The sequence below is a fragment of the Puma concolor genome, chromosome A3, assembly GCF_028749965.1.
Source record: "Puma concolor isolate L17-30 chromosome A3, mPumCon1.1.hap2, whole genome shotgun sequence".
Classification (NCBI taxonomy): Eukaryota; Metazoa; Chordata; class Mammalia; order Carnivora; family Felidae; genus Puma; species Puma concolor.
Window position 1 is genome coordinate 127,477,816 of NC_141669.1, and position 22,728 is coordinate 127,500,543.

The window sequence follows — 22,728 nt, forward strand, 5'->3', positions numbered from 1 at the left end:
CCACTGAGCCACCCAGACGCCCGTTGGTGGGTAGACTTCTTTAAAGAAGAAAGTACATGAGCAAAGACACATCAGTGGAAAAGTTAGGGGCACATTCAGGAAAAACAAATTGTGCGTTTCCAGGTTTCTTAATGGAACGCACTAGATTTTTGGAAGGGAGAGCTCTTCCCCATCATAAGGACCACCTGGGCACCCTGCCGCTCGCTGCCAGCAGTACTCCCACACACAGTGACAACTAAAAGCACCCCCACATACTTCCCAAACACCCCCAGAGGGGGTGGGACTGGCCTCCTGAAGAATCACCGAGCTAGAACACAGAAGGTAGCTAACAGTCAGCCTTTGACAGCCAGAAAGGGCACCAGCCCCTCCTTGGGCGTCTAAGTTACCCACCTGCGGCTGAGGCCCCCTGGGACGACAGATCCCAAAGAGTAGTCCCCATACTACCAGCAGTGGCATTACGTGGGAATCTGCAAATGTACATTCTCAGGCCCCGCAGATCTGCAGATTCAGACACTCTAGCCTACGCCCTGGTGGTCTGTGGGGTAGCAAGCCCTCCAGAGAACCCGGATGCACACCCCAGGGTGTGTGTGTAGGGGATGGAATCTAAGTTCTCAAGTCTAGAGAACCCTGTTCCACACCGGTAAGCCCAGCTCCTCTCCTGCCCCACCACCACCTGTGGGCTTGGTCTGGGTCTGAGGAAACAGCAGCCGAGCAAGGAGGCGAGGCAAGACGAGGAGATGCCAGGCTGGTCTCTCTTCCGCTCAGACTCCATCTGCAAAATGGCACAAGGGAGGAAGGGGCCAGACCAGAACTTCTCACCTGGAGCCTGGAAAGTGCTTCAGGGACCCATGATCCACAAGCCACAGTTCCGTACAAGGACACAACTTCCTGGCAAAGGGGGGGCCACACCTACTTCACCTTCCTAAAGATATCACCAACACTAAAGATTAAAACTACAGGACTAGAGGACCTTAAAGTCCATTCTGAAGGGCGCCTGGGTGGCTCAGTTGGTTACGTGCTCGACTTCGGCCCAGGTCACGATCTTGTGGTTTGTGAGTTCGAGCCCCACGTCAGGCTCTGTGTCTTCCTCTCTCTCTGCCCCTTCCCCTGCGTACGCTCTCAAAAATACACATCAAGAAAAATTTTTAATGAAAAAAGTAAAGTCCCTTTTGAACTTTCCAATTCATTAATTCCATGAGAAAGAGGGGAGAAACACACACATAAGCAACTTAAGCCAGACTGAGTTTTGTCCCAGCCCAGCAGGAACCGAAAGGGGAAAACAAAGATCCTGCTCAGCGAGGCGGGGTTTGACCCAAGGCTGCCCCTAGCTAAGAGCACCCCAACCTTCTAATCCCAGCAAACCATCAAAACCCCAATTCTGTTCCTGACTACAAACACAGCGACTCCCTCCAGAGTTAACGAGAGATCAGCGGCTGTGTCCAAGGGGCAGGAGTTTAATAGGCTCTAAGCAATAGACACATCTGTCAAAGGCAGAGGCTGTCAGTGAGACTCGTAGGGAGAAAACTGCAAAACACCAACTGCATTCACGGTCCTTGGGAGGGAGGAGGCAGGTCAGCACTCTGACGTACAAACACGTAGGCCTCAGGTGGTGAGCGAATGGGGGGTGTGGACTTCGCTGTAGTCATGGCAACAAAGCCTCTTAAGGACCTCTTCCAGAAAGCTGACTCAAGTTGTTTTTTTTTTTCCTCCTTCTTTAATGATTTAATTCTGACAAGGACTTATTGCTAAACACACTTCATCTATAAACTTGGAAGGATGACAAAGAGCCACCATAGACTGAATCACCAGGGAAATGGTTCACCCTTGACCTGGAAGTCCTTTCTGTGAGTAGCACGGCCTGTGAGTCTACTGCATTGGCTCACCAGCCACCCTCCGCGTCCTACCCCCTCCGCCAGCCCCAAAATAAGTCTGGTTCTGAAGGAGTTAACGTGGGCGAGGGAGAAGAGCTCCTCCAGGCAAAAGACGGAGCAGTGACTCAGGAGAACAGCTTGGCATGAAGCAGGAAACAGCAGAACTTTCCCCTCCTGTGACATCCGCTGAAATCTTAATAATAAGAGAAGGCCTACTGCATATCGGGAACCAAGCATGTGATGAGATCCTTCTCCAACCTGTGTCTGGTGAACCACCAGAAACAATCCTGCTCAGCCCTTCCCAGATGTCCCCTGACTTAAGGGACCTCTTAGCTTTCCTGAGCCACGAGGATTAACAGCTAAGGCTTTCTCTTACTACACACAATGTAGGTGGCGCTGTTCAAAATGCCTGTGGGGTACTTCTCTCGAAGTCGCTTTTGCTCAAGATGACCCAAGTGGCAGGGCTGGGATTTGAACCCAGGCAGTGGTTCGACTCTGAGGCCCGCACACAGCCTCACGCAGGGAGAGGCAGTCCTCAGCTCTGCAAGATGGACTCCTAACACAGGGGTGGGTGGTGGGATGGGGTTGTGCTCAACAAGGAGCACTCCAGGGGCGCCTGGGTGGCTCAGTTGGTTAAGCGTCCGACTTCGGCTCAGGTCATGATCTCGCGGTCCGTGAGTTCGAGCCCCGCGTCGGGCTCTGTGCTGACAGCTCAGAGCCTGGAGCCTGTTTCAGATTCTGTGTCTCCCTCTCTCTGACCCTCCCCTGTTCATGTTCTGTCTCTCCCTGTCTCAAAAATAAATAAAACGTTAAAAAAAAAAAAAATTAAAAAAATTAAAAAAAAAAAAAAAAAAACCCAAGGAGCACTCCAGAACAAGGACAGTAGAAAACTGTGTTTGTCCGACTAATGATGCGCGCCTTCTCTCAAAGGCAGTCCCCAGGAAGCATATTCACCTCCCGGTATTCCAATGGTGGCACCAGAACGTGGCCCAGGCCACAAAATAGGCTGCGGGTGGGGAGCCTGTGTGGTCATCTCCCCTCCCCCACAGTCCTCTCCAATCTCCATCCAGGCCAGCCAGACACGGGCACACCAGGCACCCTCACCCCCACCCACATCCGGCACCTGAGTCACAGCACTCAACATTCTCCAGAGCCTAGGAAATGACACACCATGACAGGGAATTGTCTCCTCTGGAGAGAGAAAAGGGCCCCAGCTGAAAGGCCAAACGCTTCCCCATGAGGATCAGCCTCATGGTGTGTTTTGGTGGGTGTTAAATTTCCTTAATGTGGACAGTGAGCCTGTGGAGCCTGAATGAGGAAAAACCCAACCAACAGGCAGAGACGGGCATCGTGGGCCACACAGGTAGGGTGGCCACAAGTTGGCCACCGCACTCGGAAGCCGGGGCACACATTCTGAAAAAACGGGTCGCAGATCAGGGAGCCTGGGTGGCTCAGTCGGTTGAGCGTCCGACTTCAGCTCAGGTCATGATCTCATGATTCGTGAGTTCAAGCCCCACGTTGGGCTCTGTGCTGACAGCTCGGAGCCTGGAGCCTGCTTCGGATTCTGTGTCTCCCTCTCTCTCTGCCCCTCCCCGACTCACACTCTGTCTCTCTCTGTCTCTCAAAAATGAATAAATGTTTAAAAAAAAGAAAAACAAGCCGCAGATGGTGCAGGCAGGGTGCCACAGTGGTTAGGCCCAGAGGTGCAGCTTAAGGAAGCTACTTAACCTCTCTGTGCCTCTATCCTTCTGGAGGGTGGAGATCATGGTACCTTGAAGAGTTACAAAAGGATTAAAGAAGTTCAGGCCTGGCAAAGAGTAAGCACTCCATAAATGATAGCTGTTTTGTCAAACCGGCAATCATCCCTCCTCCTCCTCCTCCTCCTCCTCCTCCTCCTCCTCCTCCTCTCCCTCCTCCTCCATCCCCAACCCTCCTGCTGCAAAAACAGACCTTGTTTTCTCAGAGGAGCACATTAAGGTCAGAGTTATGGAAGCGCCAGCCTATAGAACACGGACACAGAACGGGCCCAGGACAGGACTTCTCCACCTCCAGCTTGCCCCCCTTAGCCGCGAAGGCAGGGCCGAAAGCAGAGGCCTGCGCTGGCCGGGGCTCGGAGGGTACTCGCGGACAGCGCTCTCGGTCACAGCCGGCCCTCTCCACAGGCCACTGCAAACATGGTCACTCGCTGCTCTCCCAGAAGACGGCAAAGCACAAACACGGTTAATCGTCTCCACGTGTTGCCCCAAGACCCAGAGCAGGTACCCAAACAGGCCTCCCTCCCCAGGAACCCGGGAACCCTAGGGCCTTTTCCCGCTGGTAGGTACATCATCATGAAACCAAAGCCTGGAAATTTCCCTCACCCAGAGCAGAAATGAAAATGGGACGCAGTGGACGGGGTGAGAAAGGGATAAGGTTTTCCTCACAGCAGAGAATACCCAAGCCACGAGCGAAAACGAATAATCTGGTCACACACTGAATGCCCAGAACCACAGAACCCTCGAGACAAGGCTGCAGCCTGCCTGAGGGGCCTCCTCCGGAAAGGCCACCGGGGTTCTACAAGTTCTCCCTGCCTGAGAATGTGAACTTCTCGCCCAGACTGGGGAAAGGAAGACTGACTCGGAAATGAGGCCGTGGAACAAAAGGGTCATTCTCAACCTGGGGAAAAGGTCGTCCATCCCGAGTGCCTCGGGGGCAAAGCAAGCCAGGGACGGGTAACCCTGGGAAGGGGCGCTTACCTGCCATTGAGAGAGCTGGGCTGCTCTGAGGGCCTCCCTTCTCTTTGAAAGAGAACAGAGGCTCACACACGGCAGACATTCCTGCTTCCGGATCCTCAGCAGCCTCTCCCAGGGGGAGGAGGAAGAAGCAAAGAGGACAGGCTAAGAGTCACCACTTACCAGGCCAGCTCCTGTCTCGGACGCACTAGGTGGCCCAGCGTGGCAAGGACACCCTCACCTCTCTGCAGTCAGGCAGTCTGAGGCAGGGGCCGCGCCCGCTTGTCCCCGTGAGGCTTTCGGCTCTAATTTATCACCCTCGGTAGCCAGCAGCCCGGCTAGGCTGGAAGCCTGCAGAGCGCACAGCACCGAAGGGCCATTGATTTCACCGGATGCGAATAAACACAACAAATTGCCGTTGTTCTGCTGGCTACATGAGACCACCAGAAGGGAGCGTGGCGCTTTGCAACGGGAAGGTGTTTTTAGGCGTGTGTTTACTTTCAATGATTTTCAGATTAACTTTACTTCGGACATGAGAAAGCCATCTCCCCCAACACCCCGGGGCTCGGCTCTCTCTCGCTCTCTTTCTCTCTCCCAAAATAATGCAGGGGTGCTGACGAAGCGGCACATTCATATGTAAAAGGTGAACCTCTAAACGCTGCCGGGCGGGCCACAAATTGCTGCCATCTAGGGAAAAGAGGCTGATTTACAAATGAATTCACTGTTTTGCCCTCAACAACTAGAGGCAATCGCAACCACCCAGCCCTTTCCTCCCCCTCAGCCGGGAAGAGGACTTCTGGAAAAACGACAACATCGCAACAGGAATTTCCTGGTTCGAGAATGCCAAGCTCTTTCAAATTTCACAAAGCAGGAGGAGGCAGGGCCCAACCCCGCGCAAGAAGCCGCGGCACCCCACCCCTCCCCCTCCGGCGGGCCCAGGCCCAAAAGGCTGAGTGCGTCTGACGGGTGTACATATTTGAGGCCCTTAACTCTGCCAAGTCACCACAAAGAAAGTGTGGAGTAACCAGTTGCCTTTGGCCTTTGCTACGTAGCTGGCCGCGGGGAGGGCTCCCAGGAGGAGCGGTGCTGGCGCGGAAACCGTCTGCATTATTTATCCAGGCTGAGCTGGGTCCCACCCCCGGGCCCGGCTCAGGTTCTAGAAAGCTCAGGTGCTGGTGGGTGGCTTTCAAACTGCAACCGGGGAATTACAGCCAATTCAGAGAGCCAATTCAGGTAAAAAGGCGGCTCTGCCCGCAGCGGGCCAAGAGAAGAAAAGGGAAATAGAGAGGCTCGGGCGGGGAGGAGGGAAAAGGTGCCGCTGGTAACCAGGCAGCGTTCCTCACACGCCCTGGGCGTGGGTCTGGCCTCTCGAAGGTCACTTTCGTGAAAACGGGAAAAGTCTCTAGAAGATGCTGGGGAAGAGGGGACTAGGCCCTGGACAGTCACCTCATCGTGGTCCTTTGAGGAAGCAGAGATTTCAGACCCAGAACGCCCCCCATACTGCGCTGGCTCTAAGCGTGTGTCCTGTGGCCTGGCCTCCCCTCGCCCCATCCCACCCCACCCCCGGCTCTCAGAAGGGCACAGGATGACACATGGGCACAGCCAAGGGAATGGGAAGCCAGCAGGAGACTGAGATGCAAAAAATCATCATGCAGCCAGAAAACGGAATGAAGAGATCTCTTCATGTACTGACACGTAAGAAAATCGAAGTCAAGAAAGACCAGAAAGAGACCGGAATGGAAGAAGTAGGGGCTGTGTAGGCTCTGGGTCTGCAAAGGCCCTGGGGGAACAACCAGGACAGAAGGGAAACACTGGGTTCATCTTCCAGTTCTTTCTGACCCTGTTCGGGTTTTAAAACTATTTAAGGTATTTTCAAGAGGCTATGAGATTATGGATGAAAATGGTACTCAGGGAGCTCTCACTCCATGCCAGGTACTGCCCTGGTCAGGGGCCACATCTGCATCTCCAGGGCCCAGCATACAGGAGGAGCTCAGAACATGCCCCCAGCACCTATCAGGTGCCATTTTTAGGGGGCTCAGGTGTTTCGAACAGTGTGAAGCAGGGGTCCTCGCCAGGTCTCCCCCGGAGACACTCAGCAGAATCAGGAAACATTTTTGGTGGTCACAACTAGAAAAAGAAAGAAGTCGCTAGAAGCATTTCGTGCACGGGCACCATGGATGGTGCTAATAACCGCCCTACAGCACACAGCACAGACCCACAGCAGAATGATCAGGCCTAAAACGTCAACAGAGCCGTGGCTGAGAAATTCAGGGCTAAAGAAGCTTCCAGTGAGCGGCCAGGCAAGTCCAACCTTGTGTAAATACACCACCCACAGAGGCATCTGTACCTACTAGGAAGGAAAATGATGCCTAATGTTTCACCTGGTGGCCCTGACTGCACATTTCAAACAGAAGAAAACAAAGGAACCAGTCGGTCAACAGTCACTGAGGAACAAGACAACTAGGCTACCTGGGAGATGGTCAGCAGAAGGTCCCTGCCCTGGAGGGAAGATTGCCAGAGAAAATAATAATAGTAATGTTATTGTATTAAAAATGTCTTTCGCTGACCACTTATCTGGGAGGCACTGTTCTAAACACAAACAGCAATTTACTTACCCCTCACCATGGTTCTGTGAGAAGGTAGGTACTGAGTATCCCCATTTTACTGATGAAGAAACTGAGGCCCGGAGAAAAAGGGGCCGGTAAACATAGAATGAATATGGAATATATTCAGTAAGAACCGGGTTGATTACACACGGGCAAAAAGCTGCTGAGCAGGAGAAATACCAGGAGTTTGTGAATAATACACGTCAGGAGAGAGGGTGTAGCCAGGAAAATATTTCTCTAGCTTCTTCCCAAACAGGGCTCGTGTGATTCACACCTACCATTTATTGAGGCGCTACTTGATGGAGCCCCTGGGGAATCCCATGAGAGTAGGCATGGTGTTTCTGCACCCATTTGATAGATGCAGCTCAGAAAAGCAAAGTCACTTATGTGCTCAAAGGCTCAAAGACATGCTGGGGACTCCCCTGCAGCTGACTCCCGCTCCAAAGCCCCGAACTACCCCAGTCAAGGGTCTTTCTTCTCTGTGGTCGTCAGCACCACCTTGTAATTCTCTTATCACTGAGGGCATGCTGGGTGTGGGCGAGCGTCAAGCCAGCTCTATGGTTCGGTGTGTGGGCTCCACAGCCCTACCACGAGGTCTGATAGCAGCTGTGTGTCCTCTGGCAAGTTCCTCGGCCTCTCTGTGCCTCAGTGGATTCAGCTAGGACAATGAGGATCTTTCTAAAAGGGTTCAGAATTACACGAGACAGTATGTGCCAAGTGCAGGTGTCACATGTCACAGACACCACCAGTTATGACTATTATTGTTCCCCAATGGGGGAAAGAGGAGCCAGGGCAGAGAGAAGACATTAGCCCAGAAAGCTCAAGCCAGTTTCCCCGAATCCTTCTGTACCTTCACCTCGATTCACACCAGACTAGCTCTTCCCAGAATGTTTCTGAAAAAAAAAAAAAAAAAAAAAATGGGCAATGAAGAGAGACCCAAACGTTCACGGGCTGGCATAGGTTCAACCAAGCCAGGCTCAAAATCCCTGCAGGGCTCAGGATTTCCTCCCGGAGAAAAGCAGAACAGTCCAGGTGGCCCTCAGAACTGCCCTGGGACTCCTCCTTCTCACCCCTACTCAAACAGGGCTCTTGAAGCCTGGGAGAGAGCCGGCCTCAGAGTCCTAGCTTTCCGCACAATGTATTAAGGATGCCCAACCACACAGGTTAGTTAGTGCCTACGTGGTGCCTGACACACAGCAAGCGCTCTGCAAAGAAAGCTTTCCCTGCCTGTCTTCTGCCCGTTCACGTTCAGTCCCACCGCCACAGCCGCCACCTTGATCCGAGCACCAGGGCTCCTGACTTGCCCTCTACGGCAGGCAGCCTTCTTCAAACCTAAATAAGACGAGGCAGCCCCCGAGTAAAACCCACTGAGGCAGCTCGCTAGGCGCACCCAACATCCCATCCAGACTTATTGCCGCATTTGGTCCCACTCACTTGTCCTCTTCCATCCACTGAACCCAACCACAATGGCCTCACAAAAGCCAAGTTCATGTACACTCGCTGCCACTTCCCTCTAGAATGTTCTATGTGCAATCTTCCCATACCTGGCAACTTCAGATTTCGGCTCAAACATCACCCTCCAGCCCCCTTATCATTCTGAAATGTGGGTTCGGGTATGTGTGTGTGGGTGTGTGTGTGGGTGTGTGATCGCTATTGACTTCACTGAGATTACCTCTAGCTGAAAACTGTCAAAAATTATTTTCTTCTTTTGCTGTTTCACTTTTTTTTTTTTTTTTTTTAATCTCCTCCAGAATGTGAGCTCCATCTGGGCAGTTCTTTGCCATAGCCCCGTGCATGGCACGGGGCCCGGCTCTGGGCTTGGCTCAAGAGGCATCGCCACGGACACACATCTGACCAGGTAAATGAGCAACCGAACAGTGTTAACAAAGCTCCGAGGTGACTCACAAGAAACTCCCGTTTTTCTTCCCTGGTCTAAGAATTTCTCCCCCCGCAGTCCAAGAAGACAGGAGATTTCTCCCCGCAGTCCAAGAAGACAGGAGGTTGTGAGGTCAATAGGGAAGATTACTCAAAAGGGAACCTGGCCATCTCAGGGTGCAAAAGAGAAACACCAGAACACGAGAGGGGAAATTCCCTTCTGGACAGGTACTCAGCCATTCTTTTTTTTTTTTTTTTTTTTAATGTTTATTTATTTTTGAGACAGAGAGAGACAGAGCACAAGCAGGGGAGGGGCAGAGAGAGGGGGGGACACAGAATCTGAAGCAGGCTCCAGGCTCCCAGCTGTCAGCACAGAGCCCGACGCGGGGCTCCAACCCACAGACCGTGAGATCATGACCTGAGCCCAAGTCCAACGCTTAACCAACTAAGCCACCCAGGCACCCCTTAGCCATTCTTGTTTCTTGCCTGAAGAGTCCATTTCTCCAAAAGTAGGGGATTAAGTAAGGATTTATATGCCAAACAGGATGGGGCCGTGCAGCTAAACACAATTACTGAGAAACCAGAGGGGGGAAACTCAGGAGGTTTTCACAAGCCACCTACTTCCCAACTCTGCATTCTTCTCAAGGAGAGACAGTCTCAGAATCATTTAGCGTTAAAAAGGAGGGATGACTTTCTCCAGGGAAAACATGCTCCCCACTGGGAGACCCCCCAGTGTGATGACCATTTAACCAAATTTTTTAGTCCAGATTCTTTGCCCTTTTTCTCATCAGACCCTTTTAAGTCTGAGGATCTCTTTTCAACGCCTCCCTTAATCCTCGCCAGGATGCACCAATTCTGTCCCTGCAATCGGATGCCAGGGCCCGCGGGGAGCACTTCCCTTAGTGAAGGCAGCAGTATGGGCCTGGCTGGCTCATCTTCCCTCCATCCCACTCCTGGGCGTGATTCAAGAGAAACTAAATCTGCTCTGTCTGGTCTCCATCTTCGTTCTCTCCGGCCTCTCAAAGCGTCAGCATCTCAACAGCCTGGAGAGGAGTCTAGATTTTAAAGATAACATATTTGTCAAGCAGTCCCCACCAATTACTAGGGTGTCCGGTCCCAACTCAAGGAACAGCAACCTGGCTTGAAAGACAGTCCCCGGACTGCCGAGTGGGGATAGGGGGTTATTGAAGACGGTTAAAGAGGTCAAGGACAAGCCCACAGCAACCTTATTAGGAAGGGGGCTCTAGTGACAGCTGATGTAATTACCCAGTGACCCAGATGGGGAGGAATCGCCAGGACATCAGTCTAGGGGTGGCTACAGCCATGGCCTGGGCCAGTGGTAGCCCACTGAAGGACCATAGGGTGAATTCGATCCGCTCACAGCTGGCTGATACTCTTACAACTTTAGTTATCAGTATTTTTAAATTGGGTGAAACTACATCTAGAATAAATCCAGATGACTATCTTCTCTTAAAACAAAACAAGGGGCGCCTGGGTGGCTCAGTCAGTTTAGAATCTGACTTTGGCTCAGGTCATGATCTCATGGTTCCTGCGTTTGAGCCCTGCATCGGACTGCACGGACAGCTCAGAGCCTGGAGCCTGCTTCGGATTCTGTGTCTCCCTCCCACTCTGCACCCTCCCTGCTTGTGCAAGCTTGAGCACAGGCATTCCCTCTCTCTCTTTCTCTCATAGAAGAATCAGCGTTTAAAAAAAAAAAAAAGCAAACAAACAAAAACAATATCTGGCCACACAGGGTCCCCGTTTCCACATGAAACAATCCTCCGGGCTGACCCCCCCCCCCCCACACACACACACACATCTTAGGATGGAACACAAGATTCCCCATATACCAAGGTCTCCATTATTCCTTAATTGTCATGATAATTAAATCTAACCTTGAAAGTCTCTTCAAGGCAGAGTAGAGCAGCAAAAGGCAAGAAGGCAAATACTGGGGTAAGAGAGAAAGGGCACCTTGCTGGGACAGCCAAGCTCTGGACCGTTCAACCCCGTCATGGTACCATCTTGGCATTCCGTCAAGCAGGAATTGCCACCCCAAAATACGTCTCTTTGGCACGAGGATTAACTCAGGCTGGTTATTTTCAAGAAACTGCAAACTCGAGAGCAGCTCTGAAAACCAAATCAAAATCACCCTTTTGTAAGGAGACATTTACATGTGTAAGAAAAATCTCCATCTGTAAGAACGTCTTCCTAGCCGGACCAAGAAGAAGAGAATGACTAACTCTCTAGAAACTCTTATCAATGGAGAAGACAACAACTTAAATCTGCATAACGACCTGACCCTTGTTTGCTGTGCTTTTCCTGGTGACTCCCATAACGGATTCCCCGCCCCCAACCTCTTTTGTCTTTAGCTGAAGACGGTATTTAAGGTGATGGCTTTGGCCATTGTGGGGAGTTACTCTGTTTTTCTGGGTCTCTCTCAGGTACACAGGAGATGTATGCATTGTTAAACTTCTCTTTGTTTTCATCCTGTTAATCTGTCCTGTATCAATTAAATTATTAGACTGGCCTAAGAATCTAGAAGAAAAAAAGAAAAGTTTTCTGCCCCTAGAATAGAAGTTTGCTTATATTTTTACATGAGGGGTAAAGTACAAATGAAAATATACCAAACTGTTAACACTGGTTACACCTGGCTACAGATTTTTTTAGCTTTTTCTTTGTATATTTTGGCTTGTTGGAAATAAGATAGGGAAGCTGAAGAGACGCCATTTTGGAAAGGCTCCACCTCTGCTGTGTCTCTGCCAGCCCCCCTTTCCTCACGTTCCGTATTTCACCACATCTGAGTAAACCCAAGAAGCTATGTTCCCACTCCAGGGGGAAGCATGAAAACGAGTCATTCTGAGTTTCGTCCTAGGCCCCCACACACCTCATACCATCTAAGATGAACCGAGCTCGAGGACGTTGGCTTCCAACAAATCTTGGTTGACACGGGCATCCCTACCCCTGCCTTCAGTGGCTTATGGAACACCGCCTATTGTTCACCTGACTCTCTGATGGACTCCCACCCTGGATTCCTGAAGGAACATGTACCTTGGACCCCTTTCCAATGCAAACCCCTAACTCGCCTCTCCTTTTCTGAGTCTCCCGGATACACCGCCTGCTATGCTCTATCAGTCGTGCTATTCAGTTAATTCTGCTCTCGCTTCCTCCTAGCTCATGTTTGATCTCTATCCTGCAGGAAGCCAAGGATCCTCTTGGCTTGTCCTGCGGGACCCTCTCTGGGTCCTGGAATGGCCTATGTCTCAGGGAGGCAGTGCCTTTATCGTTTGAAAGGAAAATCCAATAATCCATTTTCTTCCCTTAATTAGTCTGTAATCCTTGGAAGAGATTATTTTTTCTAAAAACACTTATTGAGCAGCTACTCTAAATCGCTAGCACCAGGTTGGTCAGAGTTGAAAGGGAGACCTGGTGCCCATATCCGTCTACTGACACACAGGTCAGTGAATTCTACGATGCAGGGTTGATTTGGGAGGCTGGGGAGAGGGTGGCCCGGCATATCCTATGGTATTTGTCCCCACCCAGTATTCCAAGATGCCAAAGGGCCTGGCAAAAAGGCAGTTCAGTGGAGCGCGATTAAGAAATGCCCACCGGAGGGGCACCTCGGCTCAGTCGGTTACGCATCCTACTTCGGCTCAGATCAGGATCTCTTGGTTCGTGAGTTCGACCTGCATGAATTCCTGGCTGTCAGGGCAGAGTCCACTTCAGATCCTAGGTCTCCTTCTCTCTCTGCCCCTCCCCCGCTCCCAAGGTGCAGGTGCTGGGTCTCTCTCAAACATTACCCAAAAAAAAAAAAAAAAAAAAAGAATGCTAACCTGAGAACACAGGGAGCCGGCCATGTTCTCTCTTTTCAAAAAACGGGAGGCCCCCAGGAGGTTTGATCAAGCAAAACTTCAGTTCTGATGTAACTGTTTATTCAGCATATTCTGGGCTGCGCCAATCCCGGACTGGGTTATTTTCACCAACAGCATCCAGCACGGCACCCACCAACGTATGAAAGCTACACAGCAGCCCTGTCCAATAGAACTTTCTATAACGACAGCAATCGCCTCGGCTACACGTGGCTACCAGGCGACTGAAATGTGGCCAGTGCAACTATAGTTTTAATTAACGTAAATTTAAAGAGCCACATATAGCAAACAGCATAGCTGTAAGGAACTCTGTATTAGACAAGAGAGCCGGTGTGGAGTCAGCAGAACACCTCAGAATCTTCCACCCATCCGTATTTGAGGAATTTGCCAGGTGTCTTCAAGGCGTAATGCCTGATGCCTAGAAATAGGTGCATGGCCTTGTCTTTGGTTCCTCCCTTAGCCTGGCTTGGTAATTCTCAAGCCTTTAGTATGTATAAGAATGCCTGACGAGAGCTGATTACTGTACTTTCATGGACAAATTTAAGGGACTTTCCAGGGTGATTTTGACGTTGGAAGCTAAAGGGCTCCAATGAAGGAGGACCAGAGTGAGGAGGGCTTTAGCTTAGTCTGGAAGGATCTGTAAAGGTGTGCCTCAGCAATGAGCAGGAGAGGAACTAGCATATCCCAAGACAGACACTCGGGCTGGAAGGCTGTATAGGGCAACAGGCAGGTTCCGCAGGGACGCTGACCAGAGCCTGGAAAGGACAGGGAGGGAGTAGGGCCTTGAATCTCTCCTCAAGACTGTGGTCTTAAGGAGCCCTTGGAAACTTAAAGCAGGAGAGCAAGACAATCGGACTTGTGTTTTGGAAAGGGCCCTACCAGAAGTGGTATTAATACATCGGGAAGGAAAGAAATCAGAGGGAAGGGGGGCATTTCAAAGAGTGCTGTATCCCTGGGGGGAAAGAAAGACAGGCCACCAATCGTTTCAGGGAGAGCAGACATCTGAGCTTGGGTAATTATTTCCAGGCACGGATTATGCTGGAAACAAAGCCACCCTCTCTAGCTGAAAGGCTGTTTTTACTTCGTTCTCCAGGATAAAAGTTCTATCCATCTCATAGACAAAGTCAAGCCATTCACTCATTCGTTCAAAATAAATATTTATTGCACAGCAACCAGCACAGGCACACTGGTAATAAAATAGGCAGAGGGCACAGCAGGATCAACAAAAACAAAAGGCAGGACCCACCCTCATTTGGAACCTTAGACTCCAGGGGGTTGGGAGGTTAGGAGAGAGGAGAGGGGAGGATCTCCCAGGTCTGAGCAAAGACCCCGAGGCTCTGGAATCTAGAAGGTAGGTGTGTCCCAAGTAAGACAGGAAAGGGGAACACAGGGAAAAGCTGAAAGGGTAGGCAGGGGGTAACACATGCGGATTTTAGGATTGTGATCTTCATCCGAAACTACGGAGAAAGCACTTTAAAGTAGGTTAAAAGAGAACAGCAAAAGAGTTTAAAGTAGGAAGTGGTAGTCAGAAGGGATGTTCCTTTCCGAAAGATTGGGGGGTGGTGGGGGCGGGACAGAGACAGTGGGACCAGTTAAGAGACCTACAGAATGGTATTTAGGATATAATATTGTAAGAAAATGACACCAAAAAAGGCAAAACGACAGAAGAATTAGAATAAGTCCCCTATCTCTGGCCTAACCAACTGGCAGAATACTAGCTTATCGGACAGGGTAGAGAAGCAGGTGTTTTGCTGGGGTGGAGCGGGGAGGGCAGGAGAGCAGGTTGAGATGGGACCTGCTGAGTTTGAGACACCCATGAACAACAGGTAGGGAGGTCAGGTAGGCAGCTGGCCCTCTCCGCCTCATGACTCAGGAAAAATCTAGGTTGGAAATAAAAAATGTGTGAGTCACAAAGCTACGGATGTGGGCGAGATCACTCAGGGAAAGAACATGCTGGGAGAGAGGACAGGGCCAAGCTTTCCACAACGCCAACATTTAATGGCTGAAGAGAAGCGAGGGTGCCAGGGAAACAGGAGGAGAACGAGGACAGCGGTGACAAAAAAAAAAAAAAAAAAAAAAGCAAAGGAAGAGATGTTTCCAGGAGAAGAATGAACAGCAATGGCCCACACACCTCTGTCAGATCAAGGTAAATGAGTCGCGAAAACCTCCACCAGAAAAAGCAACGTGGAGTCTGCAGGAAGCTCGGTGACAAAAGTGACAAACGGGCAGGTGAGGAAACCAAGACACAAATAAAGACGCTTCTCCTAAGAAACCTGGCGTGGAAGAAGAGGCCAGAAACAGGAAGAACTACTAATAGAAAACATGCAGGCATGGGAGAGACTTTAACGTGTTGAGAAGTCGACGCATCCATCAAAAGGTTAAACAGAAGTGCCCTAGGACTGCGGAACCCCACGCCTACCTATGTCTATAACCAAGAGACATGAAAACATACACCCACACAAAAACTCACACAAAATCGTCACGTCAGCATCATGCAGGGGAGCCAAAACATAGAAACAAGTCAAATGTCTACTAACGGATGAGTGGATGATAAAAATGTGCTATATCCACGATACAGCATTATTCGGCCATAAAAAGGAACGTAGTGCTAATCTAGGCTACCATGTGGCTGGGTCTTGAAAGCATTATTCTAAGGAAAAAAAGTCAGACCCAAAAGGTCATATGCTATTATGATTTCGTTTAGATGAAAACAACCAAAGTAAGTAAATCCACAAGGATAGAAGGTAGATTTGTGGTTGTCAGGACTGGGGTAAGGGACGATGGGGAGTGATTACTAATGGGGGGGGGGGGGATTTCTTATTGGGACGAGGAAAATGTTAAAAATCGATTGCACCACACTCTAAACATATTAAAAACCACTGAAGTGTCTACCTTAAGATGGAGAATTGTACACTATGTGAATTATAGCTCAATAAAGTTTTTGTTTTTGTTCTTGTTTTTAAAGGTCTGTGAAATGCCGGGTTTCTAGGTTCCCAGGAAAGCTGGGGGTGGGTAGAAGGAACTTGGGGTGGAGGTTTGGAGGGCCCTGTAATATTGCACTCAACTCCCACTGTGAGACGTGGGCTTTCCAAACTTGCTCTCCCCCAACCCCGAAGGTCGATGGTGAAGAACCAACCACCAAGGGAGCAAACCTATTTGAAAGTTTCAGGAGAAAAAAAAAAAAAAAAAAGCCAGGATCTCTAAAAGGCCTCAGACCTGGAACGAGAGTTCTACATGCATCTGGAGAAAGAAAAGGAGACAGTTCTTTTTCAAAGTTGAAAACAGTCTATCTTAGATCACAGTCTTATAGAGTAACAAGAATCACATAAACATAAAGCATGGGTCAGGTTTCAAAACGGGGCAAAAAAACCCACCTGGGTGGCTCAGTTGGTTAAGCACTGACTTCGGCTCAAGTCATGATCTCACGGTTTGTGAGTCTGAGCCCCATGTCAGGCTCTATGTTGACAGCTCTGAGCCTGGAGCCTGCTTCAGATTCTGTGTCTCCCTCTCTCCCTGTCCCTTCCCCTGCTCATGCTCTGTCTCTCTCTCCCTCTCTCTTTCAAAAATAATAAACGTTTAAAAAAAAAATTTTCAAAATGCCCCCCCCAAAAAAGGGGGGGGGGGGACAACACAAAGTTTTCCACAAGTGAACCACAAAAACTAAATTGCACAGACGGGGAGACAGGATCCCATGAACAGATGCATGGCGGATGCTCCGCTGGCCGAGAGAAGGTAGATTTCTCATTTGGAAAGTCATTATCCAACATCTTCAGAGTTCTGGGACATTTTAAACCTTCTTGGGAGAGGAACAATCTGGTAGTTATCTACCTCACAAATAAATGTCTTCCGCTGCAGGCTATCCAAGAGCCAGAATAGAGTTAAAAATACTGATGCTCATTTTTTTTTTTTCCAAAAGAAAATTCTCAGCATTTTCTGCATCCTACTGTGATTTAAGAATGTTTTTGGTTATATTTTATCAAAGAGTTTCCTTGGGGAAAAAAAAAATGACAGAAGGTCTCTATCTCATTGCCATCCTCATAAACAATCCCTTTGTGAAACAGTCTTAATTTACATACAACAGTGAGAACCAGGATCCTGTACTAATTCAGGTCTGGGGCTGGTTAGCAAATTGCTATAACTGTCTATTCTCTAACATCCTGTCTCAGAAAACATATCCCCAACCCAGGCAAATCTCAGCAAGAATGATACTGTCAAGATTTTAATATCTCGGGCTTCCGCTGAACCTGTGCACAGTTTCCAAGCGGCTCTTTCCCTTGTGCGGGTGACATTACACAGACATTTTTAAAAATGATTTCAGCTCCGGCAGCCTGGCACCCGCACACCACAATCGTTACCGCAGGATGCACACATGGAGAAGAACAAGAGGCGAAGCGGCCCGAACAGGGGAGCCTTTGTATGGAGACGTGAACTCACGGAGACCATCATCTTTCAGACTTCAGATCCCTGGCCTCGGAGGGGTTTGCTCTGAGTCATACACAGTGTGGCCAAAATCCTGCAAGGAGCTGTGCTGTGACCAGTCTCGTGCAGAGAATGCAAACTGACAAGCCACTCCTGACCCAGAGATGTGTTGTTGGGTTCGTGCGTGGTCTTTGAGAAACTGGCCTGCACAGACCACATTTCAAAGTCAGGCATTCTTACAGGGGGTGGAAAAATCCTGGCAACACTGTTGAGCCAATATTCCTGCTGGTCAGCAGTCAGAGGGATGCATCCTCCCATATTACTGAAGACACTCTCCTGTTCAAAGGCCCTGGCACCCCTAGGTGCAGCCAGCTAATCTCACTCATCTACCTACAGACATCTGACCTGGCATCCTTGGGATAGAGCTCACGGCTATGGACACAGGTTTAAACTCAAAGATCAAACCCGACCCCGGTTCTCCACTTCGCGACTCCAAGAATCCCGCCGCCCCTCAGTTTCCTTCACTGTAAAATGGGAGTAACAGAACAACACAGCATGATTAGAAAAGTCAAATGAAGTAATTTGCATAGAATACCAGGCACCTAATAAGTACTCAGAAAACACGAAACAGGTAAACACACCTGGTATCTAGATGGTACTTCCAATCTCTCAGCAGATCATTATCCTCGGACACAAATGTCAACCTGACATCCTGAAAGCTCGAAAGCTTGGTCTCCAGAGAACTAGAACACTCCGGTAAATGCCAAGGCTGGGGTAATGGCAATGACTGGCTTGGGAATTACTCAGTTAATAAATGAGTACGTGTCATGGGTGTACAAAGTGAAATTTAGTTAGAGAATCTGAAAAGTCATATGGACTAGATGTCGGGACAGAATTAAAGAACTGAGAGCCAATTATTGGAGTTTCCAAGTTTCCCAAGCAGAGTACAGTTCAGGGCCTGCTCTCCACCTGCAAGTGGGAAATAATGGTGTCGTTTCTCAAGATGCCCAAGTGGCCATATCAGCTCCTGAGGAATTATCTCCTCGCTGGTGGGGGCAGGTGGTGGGTTCAGGGGTCCAGACACCAGCGCTTCCCTGGCCAAAGGGCAGATACAGGACACAAGATGAGCGACTCTCCCAGAGGACTTTGCCCTCTGTTGACCCTGAGGAGACTGTGCGCTGGCTCTGTCCCCAGAACAGCCCCGGACCTCCAGCCTTCCCATCAACCCCAGCTCCAACCCTGCTCCAACCCACTAGAACCGACTTCCACGGCTCACAACCAAAAAAGCCCAACCGAGTGACCGACTGAGTGATGTCGTTTGGGGACTGAAGCACTGAATTTCCCAAACCACAAGAAAAGCAGGCTGGAGAACTAAGTACATGTCCGATGGATCCAAATCATCCCACCGTGGACTTAGAGATAATTAGGAGTGAAAGGAGAGACAAGCCTTTGTCCTAGTCAGCCCTTTCAAGCACGCCATTTTTTGACCACACTGACCTCAGCTCTCAGAATCTGAGCCGGACATCTGGGTGGCTCAGTCTATTGGGTGTCCAAGGACTCTTGATTTCAGTTCAAGTCATGATCTCATGGTTTGTGGGATCGAGCCCCATACTGGGCTCTGTGTTGACAGTGTGGAGCCTGCTAGGGATTCTCTCTCTCTCTCTCTCTCTCTCTCTCTCTCTCTCTGCCCCTCGTCCACTCGCTCACGAGCTCTCTCAAAATAAATATATAAACATGAAAAAAAGAAAGAAAAGGAACCTGAGCAACCCAGTCGTGTAACTTCAGGCCTCTGTGAATGCAACTTATTCACCTGACCCAAGGCTCTAGACACAAGAGCAGCCAGTCACCCGGCCACCCAACCCTGGAAGACAGGAGCTCGGTTCCACACAAAGAAAGCCATCCAAGGCAGTCCCTGGGAGGGCAGAAAGGTCTCCCTCAAAACGAGGTGACCCCTTCCATTCCCGCTCATGGTTTCCTCACCACAGCAAGGGCCCCAAAGGCCCTGGGGAAATCAGGCCAAACTGGCTGCTGACGAGCTTTCTTCAAATGTCATAGAGGCCCAGAGGATGGCAACCCTATCCCAAGGCTGCCTGTCGGGAAGCCTACAATTCCTCACAGTCTGGGCTTGGTTTCCCCATCTGTCTCCACACCCCCTTCCCCAGAGGTTCTAACTGGGGGAAGTCATAGAACGTGATAAGTAGGGCTTTCACCTGACAGGCTTATCAATCCAAGCTCATCCCTCTTCCTGCTGGATGTAATCCTGGCTAACATTTCTGAGCACGTGCCATGCCCCAGTTCTGAGCGCCCTGTGTGCGTGAGCAAATTTAATCCTCCACCACGACTCTCTGGCTTTACCCTCCCCGTGGATAAGAGGAGACTGAGCCACAAAGAATAACCCAGCTAGGCAGGGGGCAGGCCAGAGTGTGAACCCAGGGAGTGTGGCTCCAGAAGAGGTTTTTTTAAACCTCTAAGCCACCCTTCCCAGCTTCTCAAACGGAAGGGGTGGTTGAGCATAGCGGTCTAGGACCTGGGGAGAGAAGGAGACTACATTTCAGCAGAGTAGACCATCAATAAACAAATAAATAAGGGGGCACCTTGATGGCTCAGTCGGTTAAGCGTCCAACGTCGGCTCAGGCCATGATCTCGCGGTTCGTGGGTTCAGGCCCTGCATAGAGCTCACTACTGCCAGCACAGAGCCCACTCTGGATCCTCTGTTCCCCTGTCTCTCTGCCCCTCCCCTGCTCACACTCGATCTCTCTCTCAAAAAATAGATAAACATTAAAAAAAAAAAAAAAGTACAAGGTCATGAACAAGGATTATGAAAAAACTCTGGAATGAGCTTGAGGAACCTTCTGGAACACCATAAATGATCAAGTCTCTGAATCTGGGTTGTGGTCCCACAAGTGTTTAAGTTCACCAAGCTGTACATCAATGATAAGATTTAAAATGTACCAGAAAATAGTAACCAAATGGCAGATGGTGAGGGACAGCTTTCTCAGTACGGGAGTGAAAAAGTTATAGACAAGAGGGGAGAAGTTTGCAATGATCCACGTGGTCATGGATCACAATTTGAGACAAGCGTACAAACTCATGTTTAGTTTAACATAGACACAGAGGAAAATCTTCATAGATGTGTGTATACATACGGGTCAGCATACATGGTCTCCTTGCTCTGTTGGCCGAGAGGACCAAAAAAAGACAAAAAAAGACATCTCCATAGCAACAAGCACACTGAGGACCCAGAGCTTGGTTTCCAATGCTACTCTCCAATAAAAGGAACCAGAGTGCCCTAGGGAAATGGCTAACTCTAGGGACGAGGCGGAAATATACAAGATGAGCCTAGCGCATCTTGTAGTGGCCAAAAGTAATTAAGGGTTCAGTCAATCAAACAAACCTCACTGATGTCAAAGGGACACAGGCATCACCTGAAAGAGTGCTCAATGGCCAAAGCTGGAACCTTTTTTTTTTTTTTAAGATTTTATTTTTAAATAATCTCTACACCCACAGTGGGGCTTGAACTCACAAACCCGAGATCAAGAGTTGCACGCTCCACCAACTGCACCAGCCAGACACCTCCTAAAGCTAGAACATCTTGATCAACAAAATAACTAAGAAGTATCGGACTACAACCCAAGGTTTAAAATAAACGAGTCCACGGACGTCTGGGTGGCTGAGTCCATTAAGCGTCCCACTCTGGATTTCGGCTGAGGTCATGATCTCGTTATTTGTGAGATCAAGTCCCAAGTCCCAGTGCAGAACCTACCTGGGATTCTCACTCTCCCTCTCTCTGCCTGCACCACCACCCCCGCCCCCGCTTGTGCTCCCTCTCGTTCTCCACGTATTTCTCAAAAATAAATAAATTTTAGGGGCCCCTGGGTGGCTCATTTGGTTAAGCGTCCGACTCTTGATTTCGGCTCAGGTCACGATCCCACGGTTGATGAGTTCGAGCCCCACGCTGGGCTCTGCGCTGCCACTGCGGAACCTGCCTGGGATTCTCTCTCTCCATCTCTGGCCCTCCCTGACTCACTCTCACATTCTCTCTCTCCCTCTCTCTCAAGACAAATAAACTTTTAGGAAAAATAATAAATAAGGAAATTTTTTTTAAATAGCAATAATAATTGAGTCCATGCTGTGATAAATGACTGAGTAACAAAAAACTGGGAAGTAACAAATAACTCTCATACAGAATTCCAAATAATTTGTGTACATGCTCTGGCCTCAAGGAGGTAGAGTATACTCACCACCCACTAGGTGTGGGTGGGCTTCATGATTTCATTAATAAAGAGTATAGCACAAGAGGGTGGTGAGCTAACAAACCTGACCTCAGCCAGGTGGTCAAGATCAACGACACCAGCCATAAACCACATCGGTAACATGTACCCTTGATGTGATGTGATGTGATGAAAATAGTACTTCACTCTGTGGTCCTCCTCCCCCAGAGCTTGCAATCCCAGCCCACCAGAGTCTAGTTATAGGGGAAACATCAGATAAATCCCAATCGAGGGGCAGTCCACAAAATACCTGAGCAGTACTCCTCAAAACTATCAAGGTCATCAAAAATAAGGAAAATCTGAGAAACTGGGACAGCCAGGAGGAGACCAGGAGCCACGATAACTACACATAACCTGGTTTACGGGGTGGGATCTCAGAACAGGAAAGCGACGTCCGCAGAAAAACCAAGGGAAGCCAAACAAAGTACAAACTTACAGATTCATTAACTGTGCCAAATGCACCATGCTGACGTATGATGTTAATAATGGGGAAAAGCTATCTGGGTGCGTGTGCAGGTATGCGTGTGGGGAGCAGGAGGGGTGACACGGGAACACTTGTCGCTGTCTTCCCAACTTTCCGGAAATCTAAAACTGCTCTAAAATTAGACGCCACTTTTAAAAATATAACAGAAAATGATGGAATGGCTCCTCTGAACTGGATAAACCCCGAAGGCCTCCGGGAAAGGACGTCTGAGATCAATCTGAGAGACGAGAAATAGCCAGCAAGACCCAGAGTAGCATGTTCCCAGCGAAGGACACGGGACACACGGGGCCCCAAGAGGGACCGGAGGGGAAGGAGGCAGGGCTGCTCAAACAGAGTCAGGGAGAGAAATGGTAGAGGGGAACAGAAGGTCATAGGATTCAAGAAGGCAGGTGGCCTGACCCAGGTAGGTAGGTCATGGCGACCTCCGACTGGAGCCTGGGGGCACTGGGAGGTCAGTGGAAGGAGTTAGCAAGATGAGCAAGATCTGACCTGTTTTCTAAGAGCGCCCTAGCTTAGCGCCCTGCAGGGACAGGGCCAGAGTGGGGCAATGACGCCACAGTCATTGGAGACGCAACCTGGTGAAGATGTGGGAGCCCCCAGGAGGTCTGTAAAGAAGGTAAGGGGT

The 22,728-nt window shown here is 49.7% G+C and overlaps 1 protein-coding gene across 22 annotated transcripts in view; it reads right to left on the reverse strand.

Moving 5' to 3' along the window:
- The window catches only part of ZMYND8 (zinc finger MYND-type containing 8), a 126,257-nt gene that overhangs the window by 90,370 nt on the left and 13,159 nt on the right, over positions 1 to 22,728 (reverse strand). Inside the window, exon 2 of one of the 22 annotated variants that reach the window (XM_086702420.1) lies at positions 8,039 to 8,081. The exons of 19 other annotated variants lie outside the window; for them this stretch is intronic. Coding sequence is in view for 1 of the 3 variants with exons in the window: in XM_086702408.1 (XP_086558534.1) it covers positions 4,607 to 4,685 (79 nt within the window). In the remaining 2 variants the exon portion in view is untranslated. Of the gene's footprint in view, positions 1 to 4,606; positions 4,731 to 4,765; positions 5,453 to 8,038; positions 8,082 to 22,728 lie in introns of those variants that run through there. 2 more of the 22 variants (XM_086702419.1, XM_086702408.1) reach the window with 2 other exon arrangements.